This window comes from Pteropus alecto, unplaced genomic scaffold (genome assembly GCF_000325575.1).
Source record: "Pteropus alecto unplaced genomic scaffold, ASM32557v1 scaffold7, whole genome shotgun sequence".
Lineage (NCBI taxonomy): Eukaryota > Metazoa > Chordata > Mammalia > Chiroptera > Pteropodidae > Pteropus > Pteropus alecto.
Genome location: NW_006494614.1, coordinates 33,571,890 through 33,596,655, shown reverse-complemented (window position 1 = coordinate 33,596,655; position 24,766 = coordinate 33,571,890). Strand labels below are relative to the sequence as shown.

Sequence of the window (24,766 nt, the reverse complement as noted above, 5' to 3'; positions counted from 1 at the left end):
CCGTTCATTCTCACAACCAATTTTTAGCGAGCAGTTAGTTTGTGCCATGCACTGTACTAGGATACAGTAGGGAGCATGGTGCCTGCTCGCAAGCAGCTCAGAGTCTAGTGGGAAAGGCAGACAGCAAAGAATATGCACGTGAACAAGAAAAACACCACAGTAATGGGCACAAATTGTGGGGGTTCTCTGAGGAAGCGACATTTAGGTGGAGGCGTAGCCAGCAAGAAGGAACCAGCCATGAGATGTCAGAGGACAGAGGATCTGATCAGAGGAACAACAACCGTGCAAAGCCCAGGAGGCAGAAACAGCAGGAGAGTCATAGCAGCCAAGGGAAGAACGGTGGGGCTGGGGCCAGTGGGATGAGATGGGCAAGGCCAGCAGGGCCTAGAGCACAGGAGTCAGGAAGAAAAAATTTCACTGCAAGTAGGATGGGGGATTTTAAGCAGAGGAATGCATAATGTGATTTACATGCTAAAAAGATCTGTCTGGCTGAGTAGAAAATGGACTGGGATGGGAGGGTGTAGGAGGAGAAACAGCCTCCGTCTAGAAGGGAGATACTTAGTGATCCGGACCAGAGCCGACGGTGGCCTGGACTACAGGTCAGGGTTTCCCAACCCTGGCACCAATGATATCTGAGACTGAGTAATTCTTTGTCATGGTGAGTGTCCTGTGCACTATAGGATATTCAGCAGCACCCCTCGCCTCTACCCACTAGATGCCAGTAGCACATTCCCAAATGTCCCCTGGAGGGCAAAATCTCCCCTGGAGAGAACCACTGGATGGGAGATGGAGGTGCAGGTAGAAAGCAACCAACACAACCTCAGTGTGTTCTGGAGAAAGGGTTGGCAGGGCCTGCTGATGAACTGGCTATGAAGGGTGAAAGAGAAGAACCAAGTAAAACGTGCATCAAAACAAAAAATAAGATTAAAAAAAACACCTAGCTATTTTCACTTCTTTTACAAAACTACCCTCTCTTCTTCAACTGTTTTCATTCCACACAGAATGGTACAGATGGAGTAGGTGAGGGCTAGGAGCTACATGGTATTATTATTAGGAGGTGGGGTCACAGGAGGTTTCCAGGGTCCCCTAGGTCTCCATTTCCTGTTGGAGATGTTGAGTAGGGAACTGACTCTCACCATAATAAAAGCCTGTTATGAGCTTCCCCAAGAAAAGTGCTACATTCTCCCAGACTAATTAGCATCATCATTTTCAAGCCCTTGAAGGCTGAGAGAAGCAAAGACAGAGCAGTTGAGCATTTCACACTCTGGAAGGAGTGTTAAGTAACTTGGCTGTTGGCCTCCAATCTGGTCTAAATGTGTCACAGCTGCTGTGGAATGTCTGGGGTGAGGTAGAAAGGGTAAAAGTGATTCATTCAGAGATGAGGCAATGCTTCTCTTGAAAGACCAGTTAAATGTGCGTTCTGTCTCAGAGCAGCTCAGGGTCTCCAGAGGCAGGCATGAACCAAACACCAAGCAGTGGGGAGAGGTATGAAATCCAGCAGTACCTAGACTTCGCAGGGTCAGAATGTGCACTGCACAATGGCAGGGGGCGCTACTCGCACAGACTACCTGTAAGTCCGTGGGACAGAGTAACACGTCAGCCCTGCTTCAGAGGACAGAAGTCTTAGGTCCTGCGTTCAAAATTCCTAGTGTTCTGTTCAGGAAAACTGTTTCGAAACTGTTTCGTGATTAAATGATAACAGAAATAAAAACAATGTACAAAAGAATATGTTGACGTTTCTGAGAATATGAATTCAACGTTCAGCTCCAGAGGCAGAGAGCTCCTTGGGGTGTAAAAGCTCATCACTGTCACTGAAGGAAGACAACGGGAGTGAGGGTGTCAATAAAAGGCAGCAAAGGAAATTTATAAATGGTCACACAGGGCTGCTGAATTTTCCAACCCCAGGCCTGGATTTCTCATAGAACAAGCCTAGCTCCTGAAAAACAGACCAGGTTACAGACAGGTGGTGCTGGTGTGGTGAGAGAGGGTGGGTGGAGGAGGGATGCTAATTAAATACTTCCTAACAGGACAGGCCGGATCTTGTTACAGAGAATCCCAAAGGGCCGTCACATTCCTTTGCAGGAAGGAATTTTGCTGTATCAAAGGCTGTTTGAAATAAGAGTCCTACTGTATAGAAAAGGGAGGTAGATCACTTGACTGGTCTTCCAGGCATTTGTGAGAATGGGAACGACTCTCACAGGGTTTGATGTGTAGACAAGAGGATGCAGGCCAACAGGGTAAAACAAAGTGCATTGGACTTAGAACCAGACACTCCCAGGTCCAAGCCCTGTCCTTGCTACTTCAAAGGCACGTGAGCATGGGCACACGGGGAAACTTAAGTGTGGGTTTCTACAATCCATAACACGGGTACCCAAATGAACATAAAACTTATCTTATGGGACAGCATTTGTGGGAGGGCCCTATAAAATGACAGTGCTATCTAGATACATAGTACCATTACTGTAACCTCGCACAACAACTATAACAAGTAATTGTTTTCCGGACAAGTTGACTCTCTCCAGCTCTATCATTTGGCCTCTTTCTCACCACAATACCATGAGAATACAAAAATAGCTTCAGTTTTAAGAAACTGCTCCAAGTTTCCACACTGCTCCTTACTCCTTTTTCTTTCCAGCTAAGCCCTTCGAGGTGATCTTATTAGCAATCCAAGTTGAGCCATGCTGCCTGGCGGCCCAGGCGCCACCCTTCCGCAGTCCCGAGGACCACTCACCGTCACCACCACGTAGAAGCACCATATCACTGAGCTGAGATGAAAGACGACCAGCTGTCCAGATTCATTGAACTTGCTGTGTTTGACCTTAGAGAGATGAAGCCGTTTGCTGATTTTCTAAAGAATAAAGAGAATTCCACGTATTAATATATATGAGTATACTGGTAACAGGCAGGTTTCAAACTCCTGTTCCTCTCCATGAAAGGGCTGAAGTCTGAAGTCAGCCATAATACAAGTTCTTCAGTGCAAGCCTACTGTGTGTGCACACAGTGCTTAGTCTAATGCAAGTGTTTTAAGAAAGCAGCAGGGTTAACGTCTTCAGCCTAGATGTCAAGAAAGTAGCCCCCAACCAGGCTACGTATGACAGACCCATAAGGACGCTGTCCTGTCATATTTCAGACAGCTCTCTCCCCATGTAATAAATACTGCTGTTGCAAGCGCTGACTAAAGAAGGCTGTGAGAGGAGACAGAGACCATCTGGTCAACAGGTCTAACCAGGGCATGCAGATTAGGGGGCAAACAAGTTCAGAGCTGCAGCTTTCTCCTACGTGGGCTCCTCTAATCCAAGACATCGCCCCAGTTTCAGAATCTAGACACGTCACTCACATCTAAAATGTACTCCTGAACCACGGCGTGCAAGATGATGGTGATGAAGATGTAGAACAAGATCGTAACCAGGTCCTTCGGCCCGTAGTGGTAGTGCACGGTTTCGCTGTCTGAGGAGATAATAATAGCCACGTCAGCATCCTTGGTGTGAAGAAACACTCTGGGACCCAAAAGTGAAAAGAGATCTGAAGGAAAATGCTTCCCTTTTTCTGTAAACCCCAGACTTAGAAGAAAGAGCTTCTTCCCTAGACTCCTACCCAACCAAAGTCTTGGCCCTTGGAAAGTGCCAATGGGGAGGACTAAGGAGAACCAAGCATACCACGCTTTTTGATGACTGTATCTCCTGAGTCTGGACAGGAGAACACAGTGGTTACAGGCTAGGGGATGGAGACAACTGATCTCAATCACACTGGCTGTGTGACTATGGATAAATGAGCAACCTCTCTGAGCTGCAGTTTCCTCCCCTGTAAAATGGATTACAGTTATGCTTCATGGAGAAAGCATAGCGTGAAGATTAAGAGTCTGGACCCAAAAGCCTGAGTTGGTATCACAGCTCTGTCATTTACTTCCTATGGCATTTAGGGGCACCCCTACACATGACCTTTCTCTGCCTGTTTCCTCATCTGTAAAATGAGGGTAAAAGTAATTCCTGTATCAAAGGGTTATTGTGAGAATTAGATGAATTAATAACTGCAAAGTGCTTAGAACAGGGCCTGGCACAAAGTAACTGCTATACATGTACTTGCTATTGTTTCTGTTGTTGATGTTGGGAGAATTACATTATTGTGAGAATAAAATATATAATTTATAGGCAAGATGTTTACCATGGTGCCTATAACCATGGTGTAAGCATGAAATAAATGGTGGTTTATTAAAATATTATTTAATAGTAATCACTTAGATGGAATCCCAGATATAGATGTCTTATAAAGCTCTGCTAGGTAGTCTCTTTCTCCACAGACAGAGGAGGATTTACACCCGCGTTTTCCAGTTGGCAGGCCACAGGGTTGCAAGAGCTTGTGAACTCAGATCTGGATCTCTGGTACTGAGTAAAATCCCCTCCCGCCAGCAGGCACACAGGCCATCTTTCCAACTGTGCTGCATTCGCGCTGAGTCATACACACATGAGTCATCTGTCTTTGCTAAGATGCAGTTACCAGAAGGTCGATGGATTTCAGGGTGGCCACGGAATGAAGTAGAACTGATTGGGTCATTCTGAGAGTCAAATCGCTGGACTGGGAGAATGTGACAGTGGGCAGTGGTGAGGGGGTGAGAGGGGTGGCAAGGACAACACCTGTGAGAGGCACTGGACTGCTGAAATATGCAGAGGCTGCTGGAAGACTGACAAGCAAATGTATCTGTATCATTACCTACAGACAAGCATGTGGTACCAAGAAGTTAACACGGCAACACAGGCAGCCAAGGCAGATGAGGGCCTGACTCTAGCTGGGGTAGAGGTGATGGGCTAGCAGGTCACAGAGAACAGGAAACCCAGGATTAAGTAGGGGTAGTCAGGGATGGGAGTAGGGGAAGCATCCTGGGCTGAGGAGGCAGCACCTGCAAAGGATGCAGAGAATGAGGCTGAAGTGCTATGGGAACAGGGGAGGCTGTCATGACAGGTGAAGAGGCTGCTGTGAATGGCCTGGGTGCCATGTGAAAAGGTGTGAACTTTATCCTGAAGGCAACATAGAAACATCAAAGAAATCAAATTCAACAGGAAAATGATAAAATTTGAGTTTTGGAAAGTTTACTCTGACAGCAGCAGATAGCACTGTGCCTAGAGATAAAGACATCAGTCAGGGAGCTTAATGGTTTTCTATCCCTTACAGCCCGTCTTCCTCCATTCCTCTCTCTTCATTCAGGCCCCTGTGGTTCCTTACCTGGATCACTATGGAAAACAGTATGGTGGTTCCTCAAATTAAAAACAGAACTACCATATGACCCAGCAATTCCACTTCTGAGTATATACTCAAAAGAACTGGAAGCAGGATCCTGAAGAAATATTTGTACACTCACGTTCATAGAAGCATTACTCACAACAGCCAAAGGGAGAAACAACCCAAGTGTCCCTCAGCAGGTAAACAGAAAAACAAAATGTGGTCTACACATACAATAGAATATCATTCAGCCTTAAACAGTAAGGAAATCCTGTCATATGCTATGACATAGATAAAGCTAGAGAACACTATGCTAAATGAAATAAGCCAGTCAAAAAAAAAGACAAATACTGTACAATCCCATCATATGAAGTTCCTATACCAGTCCAACTCACAGAAACAGAAAGGAGAATGGTGGTCGCCAGGGGCTGGGGAAAGGAAAATGGAGAGCTGATATTTAATGGGTACAAAGTTTCAGCTTTGCAAGACTGGTTGCCCAACAATGCACTTAATACTACTGAACTGTACACTCAGAAATGGTAAAGATGGTAAATTTTGTATTATGTGTATTTTACCATAATTTAATAAAAAACAAATACCAGTGCCCAGGTGTAATAAGTGCTCTGGCGTGGACTGAGACTGAGGGGGAAATAACAAAGAGCAGAGGGTGGTCGAGGAAGGGTGGTCCAGGAAGGGGCACAAAAGTCAAGGTGTGCAAGGGGAGAGGGCTGGTGAGGGCGGAGTGCAGGCCCTTTGCGGGAAGAGCCGATGGACTGAGGAATGGAGTGAAGTTGAAGAGCAGGGGTGGGGCAGGCAGCAGAGGTGGGAGGGCCTTGTGACAAAGGGCCCCCTTACAGGTCACGGCAAAGTATCTGAAAGGCAATGGAAAGCTACTGGAGGATTTTAGTCACCTAGGTACTTATAAAGATCCCTCTCCTGCAGCATGTGAAATGGGTTGGAGAGGCAAGGGTGGAAGCTAGGAGAGCAGTCAGAAGGCACCTGCAGGGACTCCAGGCCAAGGGCGTGGTGGGTACCATGCACCAGAATGGTGGCAGAGCGGCGGAGAGAAGACAAGTTCAGATAGATGTGGGGGATGGAACCAAAAAAACAGCTGATGTACTGGCTGTGGGGAATGATTCTTAAGTTCTTTCTGGAATCTCATCTGTAATCTGTGGCCCTCCACAGTTTCACAATTCTTCAGCATGTGTTGTCTTGCTTTATCTTCATAACCATCTCATGAGACAGGCAAGGAAAACTGATGAAGAAACAGGGTTCAGTGAATTAGAGGACATGGGCCATTTCTCATGTCTCCCAGTGACCAAAAGCCTCCTCGGGGTCAACCCAACCCCCTCGTGCCCTCCCTGGATCCCATGTCCTTTCTGGTAAGAAGCTGCTCCTTTGATCTCTGTCTCCTACAACCCCTAACTAGCAGCAGCAGAGCAAACACTCCGAAGCTCTGCTCTGATTCATATATATTATCTCTACTGCTTCCCCTTATCTGCTATCTTCCTACTTTTGATCAGAGCAAGAAAGTAAATTGGTTTGGCCTCTTCTGCTTTCGACAGCGCTATGGCAGCTGTAACATTGTGTTCTAGGAGTCTATAAATAAGTTGATGTTTTTGATTCTTTTTTCTTTTTAAATGTTTGGTTGCCCACTAATTCTTATAAAAATCCACTCACTACCAAGTTAAAGCTCCTACTCTTTTAAGCATTGCCCCTATATCTCACTTGATCCCTCAAAGAAAAAATAGCAATGGCTTGGCAGTAACCTATCATGATTTTTTAGAAGAGAAAGTGTCAACATATCTCTGAGCTATTAGACCAAGAAGGTGATTCTGGTCGCAAGTTGCAGCAAAATGCCTACAGAGACCAGGCGGGTAACACAGATGAGCAAAGTGGTCCAGGTGTCCTAAGATAAATCCTTGCGACACAGAGGTCTGCTGCATTAAATAGGATAGTCTTTGATTCCAAAATACTTTCCACTGTTTTTCCTTCGACATGTCATCCTCTTGGTCTACCCTTCACATTTTCACTTAGAGAGAGGAACAAGTTTAAGAAATATCCACTTTCCTTTAACCTCAAGAAAAGAAAAACAACAGTTAAAACTGGGATAAATGGTGACCGACAGTCTCAATGTCAGGGACACACTAGAGAGAAGTGGTAACTGTGGAAAACTGCAAAACACATGTCCCAGAGGGATGAAGGAGGGAGTGGGGAAGGTACTTCTCAGCCACTGTGGCCATGGGAAGGGTACAGCCCAATGTGGCCAGATTCTCAATATTTTAGAAGCAAAGAAATCATCTTCACATGAAATCATCTGATTTTAAAATATTGATGACTAATTCAAAAAATTTAAAAACACTTTATGGGCCAGCACGAAACTGGCCAAAGAAAACACATTTGAAGCCAACTCTGATCACAGGCCACCAATTTGCACTCTCCAGCCTAGATGACCCTGATACCTTTCCAACACCAATATTCTATGAGTCTTCTTCCTATACACCCCCAAGAAGTATGTCAATATGCCCTACAGAAGAAATAAATCTAGGTTTGGAAGAAAACATCTTCAGTAATGATCTTCTCACTATAGATAAATTATCCCGTCTCCCATCAAAATTGACATTTGCTTTGCTTATCTCTGATCGGTTTTAAAAGAGAGCTAAAATAATCAATAAAGAGGCTTGGTTGTTTTGACAACCTGTTATCAGATGTCCCTTTTCAGGAGTAACAGCCTTACTGACCTCCTGCTTTGCTTCCTATGACTAACAGGTATTTTCCTGTTTCCTCTGATGTCACCTGCAAGCACTTCTCCTGCATGCCTTTACATGTGCCGATCGCATATTGATATCACCGTGCAGGCTCTGACCTCCTCCCCATGACCTCCTCCCCATGACCTGAGCTGGTTGATGGCCACTTGTGTTTTTCATATCTTCTTAGAGTTCAGACATCTGCCAATGAGACTTCTACCTGTGCCTGAAAAACTGGTTGTTTAAGGAACATCAATGTACAACTTAGATGCTTCTCTCTTAACCAGTTTCCTTCCTCACCCCTTCAAATCTGGATTTGTAAAATTTACTTTTTTATGGTTTCTGTGCTTACAGCCAACTCTGTTTTCATATTATTTTGAATCTTATAATATATTGAAAGATTCAAAATAATGTGAAATATATATGTATATTATCTGAACTTAGACTTGAAAAAAACCCACTATCAGCAAAATCAGGAGGCAAATGATCGCCTAGGGGAAAATGTTCACAGTTCAGATCATAAACAAAGGGCTAATTTACTAATATGTAAAGAGCTCCTAGAACTTGAAGATAAAAAATCCAACAGAGAATGGGCAAAGGCTATGAACAGACAATTCGCAGAAAGAAAAAAACCACAGATGGCCCTTATCCATTTAAATGATGCTCAGCCTTACACAGAAGAGAAATGCAAATTAAAACTACAATGCGATATCATTTCACACCTATAAGATTGGCAAAAATCCAAAGCTTGACAATGCACTCTTGCTAAAGCTGTGGGGAAACAGACTCTCACAGACTACTGGTGGGAATGCAAAAGGTACCACTTCTTTAGAAGGGTAACGTGGCAGTTTCTATCAAGATTACAAATGTGCCAGTCCTTTGATGTGGCAATTCCACTTTTGGGAATTTATCTTATAGTTAATGCCTGCCATGTTCAAAATGGCAGGCATTACAAAATGATATGTGCATAAGGTTATGCACTGCAGCACTGTGTTTAACAATAAACTAATGGGAACAACCCCAATTGTTTTCATCTTCAAGGGAGTGGTTAAATAAGGCATAGTTATAACACACTGCAGAGTGTGGCTGTGGACCAACACCATCAGCATGATCTGTGAGCTGAGCTACACATTCTTGCACACCAACTCCAGACCTAACAAATCAGAAACTCTCAGAATATGGCCCAGGAGTCTGTATTTAACAGCATCTCCTGGTGATTCTGATGCCTGCTACAATTTAAGAAGCACTGATGTAAACAATGGAGCTGCCTTTAAAAATTAAAGAAAGAAGATTAAGAAGAGGTAAAACTAACAAGGAGACTTAGAAAGCAGAACGGTGGTTGCTCTGGGGGGTTACTGACTAGGAGAAGCCTGAGGAGGCCAGGACTGCTGTACCTTGATCTGGATGATGGCTACACAGGTGTGCACATATGTAAAAATTCATCATGCTGTATCCTTAAGAATATGTACACGTTATTGCATGTGTTATACCTAGATAAAATTTCTGAAGAAAATGATGATGTTCTCTAAGTACTGATATGAAATGATACCCAGGATACATTATTTAGTGGGGAAAAAAACGAGGTATAGACAGAACATACAGTATTCTACTTGCTATGTGAGAAAGGGAAGAAAAATATGCATTTGTATCTGCATAAAGAAACACTGGAAGGTGACACAAGAAATTGTGTAAGAACGCACAGGGGAACAACAGTGATTACCCACAGGGGATTGGGGTGTCAAAGGAAGGGAGGAAGGGTGAGAACAAGACTTTCACTGACTTTCTGTACAGACTTATATTTGAACCACCACATGAATGTTATCCTCTATTCAATATTTTTTAAGTAAATAAATCTTCAAATTCTTCTGGCTTTGTATGAATAAAATTTTAAAAATGGTGTCTTCCCCACCTCATTGCTCTGTTTTTTCCCAGGGGGCCCAGACCAGACATGAAAAGACCTGAAGCTCATGTCTGGAGCTGCCAGTTTCCTATCATGGGGTCCAGGGTCTCTCTGCCTCAGTTACCACTTCTGGACAATGGGCATAATACTATCTACCTTTTCTTGCAAAGCTATAAGAATGAGAGACAGCTGACTTATAAACTGTAAAATGCTACGCAAAAAGATGAGACCATTATGATTGCTTCCAAAAGAGAGAATCAAAACTAAAGGAACAAAACAGTTACCACCCAACATACACACAAAAGCACTCCCATCAGGGTGCTCATTTAGAATAACACAAACACTTGCTTTGTGCCAGGCACTGTAGTGAGCATGTCTTACAAGTGACATCATTTACGCCTCACAGTAATCCTGAGTATTATTAGCCCCATTTACAGACACAGCAGCTGAGCCCTAGGACTCTTAACCATGCTACTGATGCCAGGGGCCACCTCCCAAAGGACCTACCTCTGACGCTTAGGTTATGAGGGTGGAAACCTCATCAATGGAATTAGTGCCTTCTAAGAGACCCTACAGAGGCTCTTAGCCCCTTCCGCTATTGAAGATATATAACAAGAAGTCTGTGATCTGGACGAGGGTCCTTACCTGACCACACTGGCACCCTGATCTGACTTCCTGCCTCCAGCTTTGAGTAATAAATTTCTGTTGTTTATAAGCCACCCAGTCCGTGGCACTTTGTTATAGCAGAATGAATGGACTAAGATAGTAAGTTTAATAAGGAGTGTCTCTTTACTGAAGAAAAAAAAAAAGGTCCAGAGTTAGCTGTAAGTCCTGGGTCAGAAGCTCCCACTCTTTTTCAGATGGCCTCCAATAAGGCCAGGGACACTGAGGTCTGGTTTACTTTTTCTTGTTCAAACAGATAGAACCTTAGAGTCAAAGAGGATCTCGGTGACTGTCTGGCCCAAGGGACCAGGACAGAGCCACATCTCTGCCTCCCTGGTTGGGTTCCCCCTGTGCCCACCACCCCATCTGGCAAACCTAACTTTCCCACAGTTTCCCTGAGCCCTGGACTGCTTGGGGTGTGAGCAGCCCAGCCCTTCCTCTGTCCTTACTAGTATATTGTTGGGAATGTCAATCAACTCTCTGCACCTCAGTTGCCCTGGCTGTAAAAGGATCAAGCCAACCTACACAAGTCTCAAGTCTCCTCCAGCTGGATAGGCCACAGGTCTGAGTTGGACAGCTTTCCTCTGTAATCAAGTAAGACTTCCATCCCCAGAGGCATCGTTGCCCACCTGTCTCTTCCCTTTTACATCCCCAAGCTCATCTTACAAAGAGGGGCTCAGTTTGATATGTGGTGCCAATCTTCCAAGTACATGATACAATCACAAGACAAGACTAATTCCTGCCAGCCAGCACAGGGAACAAAAACACACTGAGCCCTGGACAAAGGCCTTCAGCTGAATGAGGCTTTAAAACCATCTGTCTGTGGTTGTTTTTACAGGGCAGTGTGTCTCATCCTAGAAGGGGCCGTGAGAACAATGGCCAAGCTATGGTGTGGGAGGTTCCTGGGCTTTTCATCTCTAGCTGCAAAATGCCACACAGCAGCTGGTGGCCATAAAACCAGCTGGGACCAACAGAGCCTGTGGATGGGTCCTTGTCACCTTTGATTACTGCAAAACAAACCCTTCTCTGGAAGAGGACCCCTACCCTCAGCCTTTTTTGCTCTAGGTGTGCAGCAGCAGGCAGGCTCAGGAATATCAGAGCTACCTTGATTTCTACCCACATTGCCTTGCAAACATGTCTATGATTCCTGAGGGAGCAGCAGCCTCAGCATGAAACCACATCCACTCAATGGTATCTTCCACCTCCCCCAACCCCTCAGACCAAACACTTAGAGAAAACCCAAAATTCGAAGACGAAAGAAAGATGCAAATGAGTCAATGGACTTTGTGGTTTGCCCTGTCTTATCTTTGGGGTTAGAAGCATGAGGTCATTTGAAAGCCCTTCTTGGAGTTATTTATCCAGGGCACTTAGAGCAGTGATTCTCAGAATTTAACCAGGAATCACCCGACTTAAAGGTTCTGACCCAGTAGGTCAGTGGTGGGGCCTAAGAGGCTTCATTTCTAACAAATTCCCAGGTGAAATCAATGGTGTGGGTTTGTGGACAAAGTGAGTAGCAAGTGCTTAGGAGGCTTCCCAGGGCCTCCTGTCTTCAAGAAGTACTGGAGTTGAGACTTATCAATGCCCTCGATTTTGCAGATGAGAGATGGAAACCCAGATGTGAAAAGGGGTTTGTCCCAGACAATTCAGCAAATTAGTGGCACAATGCAAAACAACCTTGTAAATGCTTAGCCTGTTTGAGGTCACCTGTTCTACATCAGAAGGGAAGCCAGCAGGCCTTGAGTCTGTGTGAAGAATCAAAGCTCTCGTCTTTGTTGACCTTTTACAGTCTATATGTTTCTGGCCATAATACAGAGGCTTTGCGGTACTTTAATCAGAAAGAAGCAGCAGAGTATCTAGTGGTTAAGACCAGAAACACGATGTTTAATTTCTTGCCAGAGCTGGGCAGAGTGTATGGTAGGCAGATAAAATACAGGACGGCCAGTTAAACTTGAATTTCAGATGAAGAATAATTTTCTAGTTAATTATGTCCCCTGCATACTGAGATATATTTACACTAAAAAAAAAAAAGTATTTGTCGTTTATCTGAAATTCAAATTTAACTGGTATTCTTGCATTTTTATTTCTGGCAAAGTGGGGAAAAAAGAGAGTAGGGATTAGGTAACAAGGAACATTTCCTGCTTCATCACTGTTGACCTTAAAGAAAACCACAAGGATGCTGATGCTCCACCAGGATGCACCACTTCCTACTCCAACAACCGTGCCCATATCCTCTTTCGGTTCATGTCTCTGAATGAAGCTTAAACTTAACTAACTTATAATGTGATAAAAGCATACATTCATGGCTGGTTAAGCGTTGAATTGTGTCTCCACAAAATCTGTATATTGAAGTCCTAATATCCAGCACCCCAGAATGTGACCTGATTAGGAAACAGGGTTGTTGCAAGTGTAATTAGTAGAAGAGAATGGGCCCCTAATCCAATATGACTGATGTCCTTATAGAAAGGGGAAATTTGGGCACAGAGACAGACATGCACACAGAGTGAATGTCATATGAAGATCAGTGTTACGCTGCCACAAGCGGAGAACTACAACAACTAGCAGAGAGGCCTGAACAGATTCTCCCTTAGAGCCTTCCGAGAGAGAATGGCCCTGCTGACTTTGATCTTGACTCCTAGCCTCCAGAACCGTGAGACAATAAACTTCTGTTGTTGAAGCCACTCAGTTTGTGGTGCTTTTGTTACCGAGGTCCTATAAACAAATGCTTGGAGCTAGGAAGAAGGGAGTAAGTAGAAGTGGGAGCAACACAAAACAGGCAAGAAAATTTATCAACATTACCATTAGCTATTTTCCATAAAAACTTGAAAACCTCAGTTTGGAAGACACAGGGATTTAGAAATGGTAGAGTACTTGGTATGAAAAGTACTCTACCACTGCTCTACTAAAATTCAAATTTTAAACATTAAACATTTGAACAAGTTACACACTATCTAAAGAAGAAACCTTAGAAATCAGAATTCACCTTGGTCATACAAGGATACATTTCCAAGCACCTCCAGCCTTAAAGAGATTGGGGGAAGGGTTTTAAAATTCACAACTTCAACAGACCCATTACTGTGAACTGTTTTTTTCCCACGAGAAGTTTGCTTTCCTCTAGTATTTACAAACCAAACATTACTCTACTGGGCTGGTGGTTAAAGAGCTCAAAACAAAATTAAGCAGGCTATTCTGATTTCATTGTCTCTCTTGATTATTTGCTTATTGTGTATTTCCAATAGCTCCAAATGACAAGATTTAAACAAAAGATAGGCTATTTAACGATGCTTTGTCCTCTCTTTTTTTCTGAAGTAAATGAAATCTCCTCAATTCAGTATGAATTTTAATGTTCTTTCACCTTTACCTAGGCCTTGTTCTGGCCTGCAGGATTCCAGGAGCAGAACTCAATAGCCTCTCCCTAGAAAAATACCAAACCTAGCTGGCTCCAGTCACACTGGCCTTCATTTACTAAACGTGCCAAGGTGGTAGTTCCTCGGTTGACACATTTGTACGTGCTGATCTCTCTGCCCAGACTGTCTCTCTGTACCCCCAATACAACTTCCTACACATAGCTCAAATACGGCTTCTCAGAAACATCTTCTGTTATGACTTTTATTTTTCCTTATCACATAACCTTAGAATTAGATGGCAGAGAGTATTTTGGCAATACGTATATAAAACTTTAAAAATTTACATACTACTTGACCCAGAAATTCCAGTGATAAAAATTTATCCTAAGAAAATAATCACAAATGCATGCAAAAATTTAGACACAAGAATGTTTACGGTAGCACTGTTTACAAAATAAAAACTAGAAACTTAAATATCCAATAATATGGGACTGAATAGAAAATTTGCGGTAATCCTCATTAAGAAATACTCTACAGCTTTTCAAAATGTATTATGGAATGGAATAATAATTAGTGAAATGGAAAAAAGGTTCATGATATACTAATAGCAGAAGAAGTGGGTTATGAATCAATATGCCAAAATGTTAACTGTAGTTTTTTGCTGGATGGTGGGGTCATTTGTGACTTTTATCTTATGTTTATTTGTATTTTATAAATCTCCTCTAAAAGGTATGTATCACTCATATAAATGTATTTTGAACGTTTATTTAAAATTAAATTTTAAGCGGTCACAGAAAGATAAACACTATGTGATTAAACGTGCACAAGGTACCTAGAACAGTCAACTTCAGAGACAGAAAGTAGAATGGTGTTTGCCAGGGGCTGGGGCAGGGGCTTAATTGTGAGTTGTTAGTTAATAGGTACAGAGTTTTACTTTTGCAGTATGAAGAGTCCTGGAGATGGATGGTAGTGATGGTTGTACAACACTGAGAATGTACTTAAGGCCACTGAACTGTACACTTAAAAATGGTTAAGATAGTAAATTGTATGTTATCTATATTTTACCACGATTTTAAAAAACTTAAAAAATTAAAATCAGTAAAGCATAAGTACAGCTGGGTCTAGGGGTGTCTTAGTTACTAAGATTTTTAAGAGCTAGGAGAGAGAAGCCTGACTTTGACCGTGGACCACATGCCATTGAGCAAGATAATCCACTGTGCTCACCAGTGCTGGAGGGTGCCTTGGGACCAGCAGGCATTTGCCTGGATTCCTGACTACTATTGCTGGCCATGACGTTTTCTGTCCCTTCTTTCATGACCGTGAAGTTTTCATCCTCTCTTGCCAGGATCCCTTAGTTGATTCTCATATGAAGGAACTGACTTGGCTGCCCCAGAAGCGTGACTTCTCTCAGAGCCTGGCTACAGGGACTGGTAGAGGCAGGGGGATGGGGCAAGCAATTCCAGAAAAAATTCAAGGTTACATCCTCCATAGGCCATAGGTTAAGGTATTTGTCCCCAAAGTCCATAAGCTAGTCATTGGTAGAGCCAGGTAAAGAAAGGAATCTCACCTTAAAGCTTAGACAATTCACCTCTCTACTAAAAAATGAAGAGAATTTAGATTCAGCTAATAAAACTTCCTTCTCTATTCATCAAGAGGGTACCCAGTGCTTTGCAATGAGAAAGAGGAACGATGCCTGATGCCTGGTGGTAGGCCTGAGGGCTGGATGTGGCCTGCAGCTGTATCATCACAGTGGTAGGATGTTGGATGCTGAGTTCAAATATCTAAAAAGATCATACATGTACACAGGAAAAAGAAGTTTTCCAAGTCCTTCAGAGTTAACAGGGCCAGGGAAAGATAAGAAACTAGTGCTTTGCTTACCTGCTGTAGGCACACTAACGTTATACTGAGGTAAAATAAATAGGAAGGCAGTCTTGGCAGTGACCTGTAACATAAAGGAAAAAAGTTCCAATTTAGTGTATTGGACACATCAAAAGAATCAAGTGGAGCCTGCTACCAGCCCCCAGGGCCCACCTCTTTTATATCTCAGACACACAGGCCTCTCCAATGAAGGGTTTTACCTAAATCAGAGTTAAAATCATTTTTTTTCTTTCATTTTTCTTTAATAACATCCCTCCCACTACCTGCACTAAAAACAAACAAAACAATCCTGGACCCTGGATGGTATTTAGACTTCGAATCACTGCAGATAGAATGAAACAAGCTGTGCATGGCCAGCTGAGAGCTCACAAGCTAAGGGTACACATCTGTCAGCCATTCATTCATTCATTCATTCAAGTATTAAGTTAATTCTAGGTAGCCAGCATTACGAAAGCCCAAAACTAATAAAAAATAAGATCACAGCTTTCTGGAAGCCTAGGACCTAGCTGAGGTTTCCCCAAGCATGTTGGTTAACTGCACAGTGGACAGCGGCCCCAAAAGTCTAAATCTGAGCTTAAGAAACAGAGAATTCCAGCTGCTAATTTCACATCTACCCTACTGTGGGGCATGGGGCAAAACATAACCCCCCGCACTGCTGGTTTGTTTATTTCAAAAGCTGCCTTTAAAATCTTAGTTGCACTCTCCAAAAACTGCGTTTGTCACCTGGTTATTAATAGCCAAATCAGTACTCTGGCAATTTAGGGAGGAGATTACAAAATGGCAGTGGCAGGGGTGGGGGGGTGTCGAAGCTTGGACTCAAGAACAGAATTGGCTGCCTGGGTTCCAATGCTGTCTCTGCTATTTGCGGGCTATGTAACCACAAGTAAATCATCTTATACCTAGAGCCTCCCTTTCCCTGTCTGTAAGATCAGTGATATCTGTAATACCCCTGATGGTCTGGGTGACATTGTCTAAAGCTCCCCAGATGTTTCTGATACACAGGTGGGGCTGAGAAGCACCACCCATACTGTTCTGGAGCACATAAGAGGCCAGGTGAGGAGGAGGTTAAGACCCAGGCCTTTTCCAGGAGGCCTCTTGAGACACCTCAACATAAAGAGTTACTGCTTCTCCTCTGAAAAAAAAAAGGTGTGAACAATGCACCGTGGGTGTGGTAAATACACACTGGGCGTGGCAAAAGCGGCATGACAACCAGAAATGATGTACTGCTGCCCCTCCAAGTCACTGGGACTCCTGAAACACCCAGAGAGGGGTTAGTATATCCTTAGCCTTCTCTATCCATTAAAGAGCAAAACATTCCCCATCAACCAGACCCATTTCTCTACAGGGGGTCATTTGCTCTTTGTACAGAGTGAGGCACAAGCCTTCCTGTGTGTGTGCTATTGTCTCAGCCATGTTGTCACGCTTACAAGGAAAAAGTCAAACGAGACTAAGTATGAGAAGGTGCTCTGGAAGACACAAAGTCCTTTCCAAATATACAAGTCAGAATTCTCTACCTCCACCTCCAAATCTGATTACTGTTGTCCCCAACACCTTTTTCAGAGTAATCCCAACCTTCCTTCCAATCTAGTCGCTTCTATTTCTTTAGAAGAAATGTACTCTGTTTCAGCCAAAACATACTACTCACTACTTCCTTTTGAGGGTTTCTCACTTTGTATCCTATTTCTATACCCTCCGCAAAACCCCAAAAAACCCTATAGATCAGAATCTCACTTATCTTTCATAACCCAGCTCAACTGTAACTCTTCCATGAAGCCTCCCCCACCTGCTCATAGGGTATGATGTCTCTTCTACCTGAAGTGCCCTGTACCACACCCCACTGTGCCATCGATTCCATATGCTCCTTTATAGCTCTCCTCAGGTAGCACTCCTTGAAGGCAGGGACCGTGTTGTCTGTTTTCATACCCTTTTCAAGTAATCAACCCACATGCACACAGTAAGGGCTCAGTAACTACTAACTGGATAGGAAGAAAAATAAAAAGCTGAGTCTGTACTGGTTGCTTCACTCAACTGTATTTGGTCCTCAGTGCTGTCACCTATCTGTCACCCACAGCCTTCTCCCTGAGACCCATCCAGCTGCTAAACCACCTGAACGTGCCGCCACCACCACCACTATCACTCCAGCCACGGTGGCCTCTTCTTGCCTGGACTCTGCCCATGTTGGTCATCCTTGACCCGACCCTCCATCTATATTGCGTGCCATGACTCCTTCAAGGGTGGACCTCATCTTCTCAGGATGAAATCAAATGAGAGAAGATCAGAAGAAGCTTTACAAAATGAGAGAAAGGAAGGAGAGAGGAGAAAGGCAGGCGGGCAGGCAAAAAGAAAAATTTACCCAATACTGTACTGTGCCCTGGGCACAAATCTCTCATGTGGTTTCATTCAGAAAATACACTCATCTTTTAAGTTCATGGAGTGGACTAGAGTAGAGGGGGCCTCGTGACGTTTTGGCTGACCAGCATCCACTCCCCCTTCTTACTGGACTGGCACAAGAGTTTCCTGAGGCAACAATTCTCCTCAACTGTGTCTGAGAGCAGGGTGCGTGTGCTGGGGGGAGGGGGGGGCGGAAGGATGGTCACTGAGGTGACTGCATTCCTCCTGGAAGGATGAAGGGGCCAGATACCCTCCCCAGGACAGAAGACTAACCAATCAGACAGCCTCTCCTGGGCTCTGAACCTTGGGCGGGAATAAAGTGAGTGCCAGTGCCGGTCAGTGACGTGATGTGTGCCTACCCAAACTGCTTTGCTGTGGTTCCCACAGCCTTGCCCCTGGAGTACCCCATCAACCATGCAAACCCCCAGAGAGCTTCCTTAGGTTGACCAAAATCCATTTCTAAGATACATTATAATTCCATGTGTAGCATGCTGGTGTTCAACCCTGACTGCACATTCAAATCCCTGGGGAAGCTTTTAAGCTCTCTATGCCTGGGCCACCCCCAGCCAATTAAGCCTGACCCTTTGGGGCATCAGCATGTCGGCAAGCTCCCCAGAGCATTCCAATGTGCAGCCAAGTCTGAGAGCTACACATGCAGAACCTGTCTCTCATCATCCTCTCGAAGCAGCCCTCTCTGTCCAGTCTGTCTCAGAATCTTTTGTGTCCTTCACAGAATTTGTTTAATTTAATCGATGTTTTAAGTACGCTTTTATTTTAACTTCAAAAGATATACACATCCTTTAAAAATCTGAAGCAATTCGGAAAAATGTTAAAAAAAAAAACACAATATTCATTCTACGTTCTTTGCTTTCCTTCCTTTCCTAAGCTCATATTCATGTCTCCCTCCACATGTTTGGGGCCAATTCTCTGAAAGCTTTTCCTATGCATTTATTCTTATGGGATTTATTTCATTTTATTTTGACATTATAACTTGGACTGTGTTTATACAACTTGACCCAAGGGATGAAAGAGTGAAAAAATTTTTAAAGAGCTACAACTTATTAAGTAATATTTAAATCACTTTAGCTCTGTTGGTCAAATGATTGTTGCTGTATCATATAGAGATACCTACTACGTGCTCAGCACTGGGATGGAGCCCAGGGAGAAAGAGAGGACACACACAAAATTATAAATGTGGACGGATGACAGGCTGAGGGTTACGTAACAGCACAATACTGGCTCTTCTACTTAATCGCTATATTCATTTAACAAGCCCTTACTGAGTGCTGGCTGTGTTCCAGACACTGTTTCAGGCTATGGATTGAAGATAATGAAGGCAAGTAAGATCCCCACTTTCCTAGAACTTATACTCCAGTGAAGGGACACTTTAAAAACAAGCACAGATAAATCCTATAAAGCTGTCCTTACAATGGATGGATTTTATAGTGTATAAAGTATACCTCAATACAAAGTGCTAAAAAAATTTTGGCCCTAATGGAGCTGGTATTCAGGTTTGCCCCAGTGCAACTGATCCTCATTCTTCAGAGATTGTGTATCTGAAGGAGGAAGGAGTGATCAGCCTTCATGTCCACTGATTAAAAAAACAAAAAAACTTTCAAAAAAAGCAACTCTATTTCTTCAGCATAAAAACCACTCTCTGTGCTTTAAAAGGTCTTTTGGAACCCCAAAACTTCACTCTATAACCCTCTCCCAGCCTCAGACCAGGGACAAAACAACCAATAATCTCTTCTCTGCAAGCACTGGCTGGGCTTATTTAAAGCAGAGAGCTGAGAAACAGGCACCCATTAAAAATGTCTTTTCAATTATTTCCCATCCCTCTAAAGCTGTTTATAGGAAACATTATTGAGTTTAATAGCATTTTAAATGCCACGTTCAGCGGGTGAAAGGTCAAAAGTGACAATGTGCTAATACACTAATGCAAAGGGAGAACACTAAATTATGTAGGAGGGGCTCGCGCGCGCGCTCTCTCTCTCTCTCTCTCTCTCTCTCTCTCTCTCTCTTTCTCTTTCTCTCTTTCTCTCTCTCTCTCTCTCTCTCACACACACACACACACACACACACACACACCGCACCATTGAACTTTTAACAAAAACAGCGCCAACCCCGCACCATTGAACTTTTAACTAAAACAGGGCATCAAACCCAAAGGCAATGACATTGAGCATGTTTGTGTAGCCATAATAAAACCAAAACCGTTCCACATGCCATGCTCTATTAGGGACACACGAATCTGAGCTCTTGGTTGCAACGAGACCAAGGATGCTGGTGAAACAGCTGCTTGCAGCAAAGTGTAGTGAACTTGGACTCCGGCCCCAGTTCTGCTGCAGGGCAGCTGGGTGACCTCAGGCAAGGGATTTTAACCCCTGGACTTGTTTTTCATCCATTAACAACAACAATAATAATGGCAATTAATGTTATTAAGTGCCTACTCAGTGCCAAGAACAATTCTAAGTGCTTTATATAAATGATCTCACGTAGTTCTCACAATGACTACAGCGTGGATACTAACAATATCCCCATTTTACAGAAACATGGAAAGGACAAGGCCAATTGAAGTGGTTAGAATGGATGTCCTTAAAGGTCCTCTCCGGCCTCAGCCCGAAAAGGCTCTCATTTCCTGATTTCACTTATTTGTCAACACCAGAAACAGCCTTTCACTGACAACTGGCTGAGAGATCGTCTCAAAAGTTTAAATATATTACTCTTCTCCATCTTGTGAAGACGAGGTCTAGGTATCACCTATGTCTGAAAGAATGAGAAAGTAAGTTAACCTCTCCAGTTAACCCACCAGCCTGCCAGCCACGGACACTGGGCACACCTTGGGTTCCAAATGCCCCAATCTGTTCTCTTTTCACTGCAAGTTGATACGTGAGCGCCAAAGGTAAAAGAGAAGAACTGTGATGAAAGTATTCTCAACATATTCCTTTTAGGTAGCATTCAATCCTTTGGTTCAGTTTTTTCTCAGCAGACACAGCCACGTGTTGGCACTCGGAAGGGGCTACATTGGTAGTTGAGCGACCAAGGACAAGATAGAGTATGAGACCTGTTTTCACAGAAGCAGCTCTGCTCCAAACTGCTTCTGTCCCCTGAACACCAGCACTCCCACCTAAGGGCTGAAACACAAAGAGCAGTGTGTGGCCAAACCAGAAACCCCATAACTGACCCGTTTCCTTCTTCCTTAGGAGCACAGGTAAAGCCAAGTGAAATCTCTTGCAACTCAGCCTGTTCTCAGGAAGCCAAACAGTCTTGACTCTGGCTCTCCCCAAATTGATTTTGCATCTTTCTGCTGAGGCAGTGGATAGGAAAATTTCAGTCAGACAGGAAAACATTTGAAAGTTACGCCCTATTGGTGGAAGAGTTTTTTTCCTTTCCTTTTCTTTTTTTTTTTTTAAATAAGAGAGTCTTTTAGCGTTTTTTTTTACTGAAGTGTTTGCTCCTCGAGGTTCTTGCTTTCTGAGAAGCCCAAGCATTCAGCTCATCACCTGCACACACGTTGTTTATGGCTGGGACTCAATGTACGTGGTTTGCAGCCCCTCCATCGCTCAACAGAAGGCAGATACAGCTGAAACAAAGATGCTTTTCACTCTTGCTTTCTGAAATTCTCCGTTTTGGATGACCAGAGGCTGCTCGGAGGGCCGAGCGTCTGAAACCAGGGGGCTGAGTTCTGACACTACCTTTCTGTGTGGCTTTTAGTAATGCCTAGAGATTCTGGTTTTCTCTCTTGAAAAACTGCCTTAATATAAAAATTAAGCAAAGCTAAACTCACACATAACAGATTCTCTACAAGCTCATGTTCATATACTGAATAGACTATTAATAACATGATCACGTTTCATATTAGATTAAAAAGCGACAATACATATTTATGAGAAAAATCTCTAATTGGAATAGTCACAATAAAATTACACCGCTTTATTATATTCATCTGTCCCGAAGTCTAAACTTTATATTGGGATAAAGAGGAATTTAGAAAAATCACTTATAGTTTTAAAAATCTTTGAACTTGACCTTTTTAAAAAAAGATACATACAAAGACTGAACTTGCCATGCTATCCATCCCCAATTTGGGAAGTTAATCAAGTACCGAAAAACAGGAGGTGGACTACGGACAGCCCTTTCCTACATACTCACGACTTTATTTAAAACTTTAAGAGGACTGCATATTTATATCATCTATGCTTTTATAGATTGAACTTGACCTATTATGTGTCTAACAGACAGCCTAAAATAAAACATATACATCCACATTAAAATAAAGTACATTTCTGCTCTGAAGGCCTTAATATATAGATACTCTTACCTTCTCCCTTAGGAGCCCTAGATCAATATATCTAATACTCTTACTTGATTATATACTTCACTCTCCTTTACCTCTCCTCAATAGCTTTCCCCGTATTTGGATTGTAGAGCATACCTGTAAACCATTCCTCACAGAAGCTAAAAACTAAATAAAAATACAGAAGTGCTCATGCAAAATAACTTTTAAGAATATCAATGTTTTTAAAAATGTATTTCTCCTGTACCATATGGCAGAGTTCAGATTACTAGTTGTTTTATGGATGGATATTCATAAAACACATAGGACAAAACATTTTTACTTTTGGCCAAAGCCACCTGTTCAGATGCAATGACATCTTAAAAATAAATTAAAAATCAAAAACAGAAAAAAGAAAGGGTTTCAGAATGTAGAATTTTAGGTTGCAAGTGATTTTTGGTGAGTTAAGATTAGGTAACATTTTAGAAAAGAAACCACTACATCAATATATCCCAGTGCCATTTTAGCTGCTGTTTTTGAAGAAGCTTTAGCTCCATAAGGCAGGAAACACAAAGAGAGAGGGTAATTTTAATTGTCACAGATGTGTCTCCGACAGCCAGTCACTAATCACTGGCAATCATCAAGAATAGGTGCCAGGGCCCAAGAAACTTATGGCATTTCCTGGTATCTGGGGAAATGAAAGGTTCATTTCATATTCAGGGGCCCCAAAGACCCAGGGTAGCTGGACCAGCAGATCCCGGTGTAATTTGCCTTCATTTTCTTGTTTACTCTTCGGGAAGAAAAGACTAGACAGACAGTGATCTACTGCAATCACTTTTAATTATTCTCTACCATCTAGAAAGTTACCTACTCAAAACATCAGCATGTAGATCCCTACATTTTGACAGAAGAGTCAGGCATGTGGATTAGAGCTTGCTAGAAAAAATGAACTTTGAGTTCACAGTGACAGAGCACGAAGCGGTCTCCAGGGGCCATAAATGAGGCTTGTTCACACGGGGAGCCTTCAGATGCCTCTGGGTGTTGGTGTCTATGCACCAAGAGAGAAGCTCTATCCCTGCATGTCCACCTCCACTCGTATTTACAATGAGCAAACGAGGGCTGGAAGGCACATAAATGATTTTTTAAAATAAGCCATTCTATAGGAATCTTAGGTGTGCGATCTCTGTTGTCCCCCTTTCCACACACCCCTACACCACTGAGGGGTGTGCTGATGAAAGAGATTAAGTGATGGGTCCCAGTGAATTGGCCACTGTGGTACCATTCAAATACCACTAAGAGCCTTACTCTTTCACACACAGCAGGAAGGTGAGGTCAAGCCCAGGAGCTCTACCACGTGCATCTTGATTCTGTCTCACCTTTATTTCTTAACATCCTGTGTTACGATGCATCCTGCTCCTTGGGGCCAGGCATTACAACCCCATTCTGGCTGACGTCCAGCCCATTTTGCATGAGTCTACAAAGACCCGCCAAGGACCACCAGCATGAGGGCACCTGATAAGTGAAGCTTAATGATGATGATTTGATTCAGCTGAATTAAATCAAGGCCAAGAAAGTTAATGAAAAACACCCACCACTCAAATATCCCTGTTCCTCAGCAAGGAATATTCACAGTGGGATGTTCCAAATCGTCTTCAAAGCGGAGAAGGAAAATAATGTAAAAGGCAAGAGTTTCCAGAAAAATGTGCTATAGATAAATATAAAATACAAATCAACCTCCAAAAGTATGGCCTGAGGTAAACACTACCCACACTCTGCCACAAACCGGTCCCTCCATATTCCTAAATTGAAGAAACAAAGTCTCGTCAAATGAGATTTAGGGTGAAATACCAAATTCAAAAAGATCTCCCTCCCGCCTCACACAGATATAGCAATACACATTATTACAAAATTTTGTTTTATTAACTGAAAGTGGTAGCTTGAATAACATGTAAAAATCCATGGTGCTTTTTCTCAGCCTCTCAGCTCCCCAGGAGGCCGAATGGGACCTCACACACAGAGAAAGGCAGCCCAGGAAGAAAACCAAACATCAAAGGGAGAGTCTGGACCCCAGTCTGAACTCACAGCTGGTCCTCAGAGGTTGACTGGAATATGCAGGCACCCTCATCTGGGGCACAATGCGCAATACCCCACTTACTGATGAATCTGCACTTTGGCCTCTGAGCAAGAGCCTGGGGGCCGGGTGCCCCCCACCCCAGGCCTGCTGAGCAACAGGGGAATACAAGAAGGAATAGAACTGCCTAGGACACCAGTAACCTTAAGCTTTGGCCAAGAAGCACAGATTATCTTTATGCAAGAGAATCACACAATGAGAACAGGATGAGAGGACACAGAC

At 43.2% G+C, this 24,766-nt stretch overlaps 1 protein-coding gene across 1 annotated transcript in view; it reads right to left on the bottom strand.

Annotated features, from left to right (window-relative positions):
- The window catches only part of TRAM2 (translocation associated membrane protein 2), a 69,371-nt gene that overhangs the window by 15,923 nt on the left and 28,682 nt on the right, over window positions 1-24,766 (bottom strand). The window contains exons 2-4 of the mRNA XM_006926440.2: window positions 15,747-15,810; window positions 3,338-3,447; window positions 2,732-2,848 (exon numbers count right to left, since the gene is read on the bottom strand). Of these exons, the coding sequence (XP_006926502.1) occupies window positions 2,732-2,848; window positions 3,338-3,447; window positions 15,747-15,810 (291 nt within the window). The remainder of the gene's footprint in view (window positions 1-2,731; window positions 2,849-3,337; window positions 3,448-15,746; window positions 15,811-24,766) is intronic.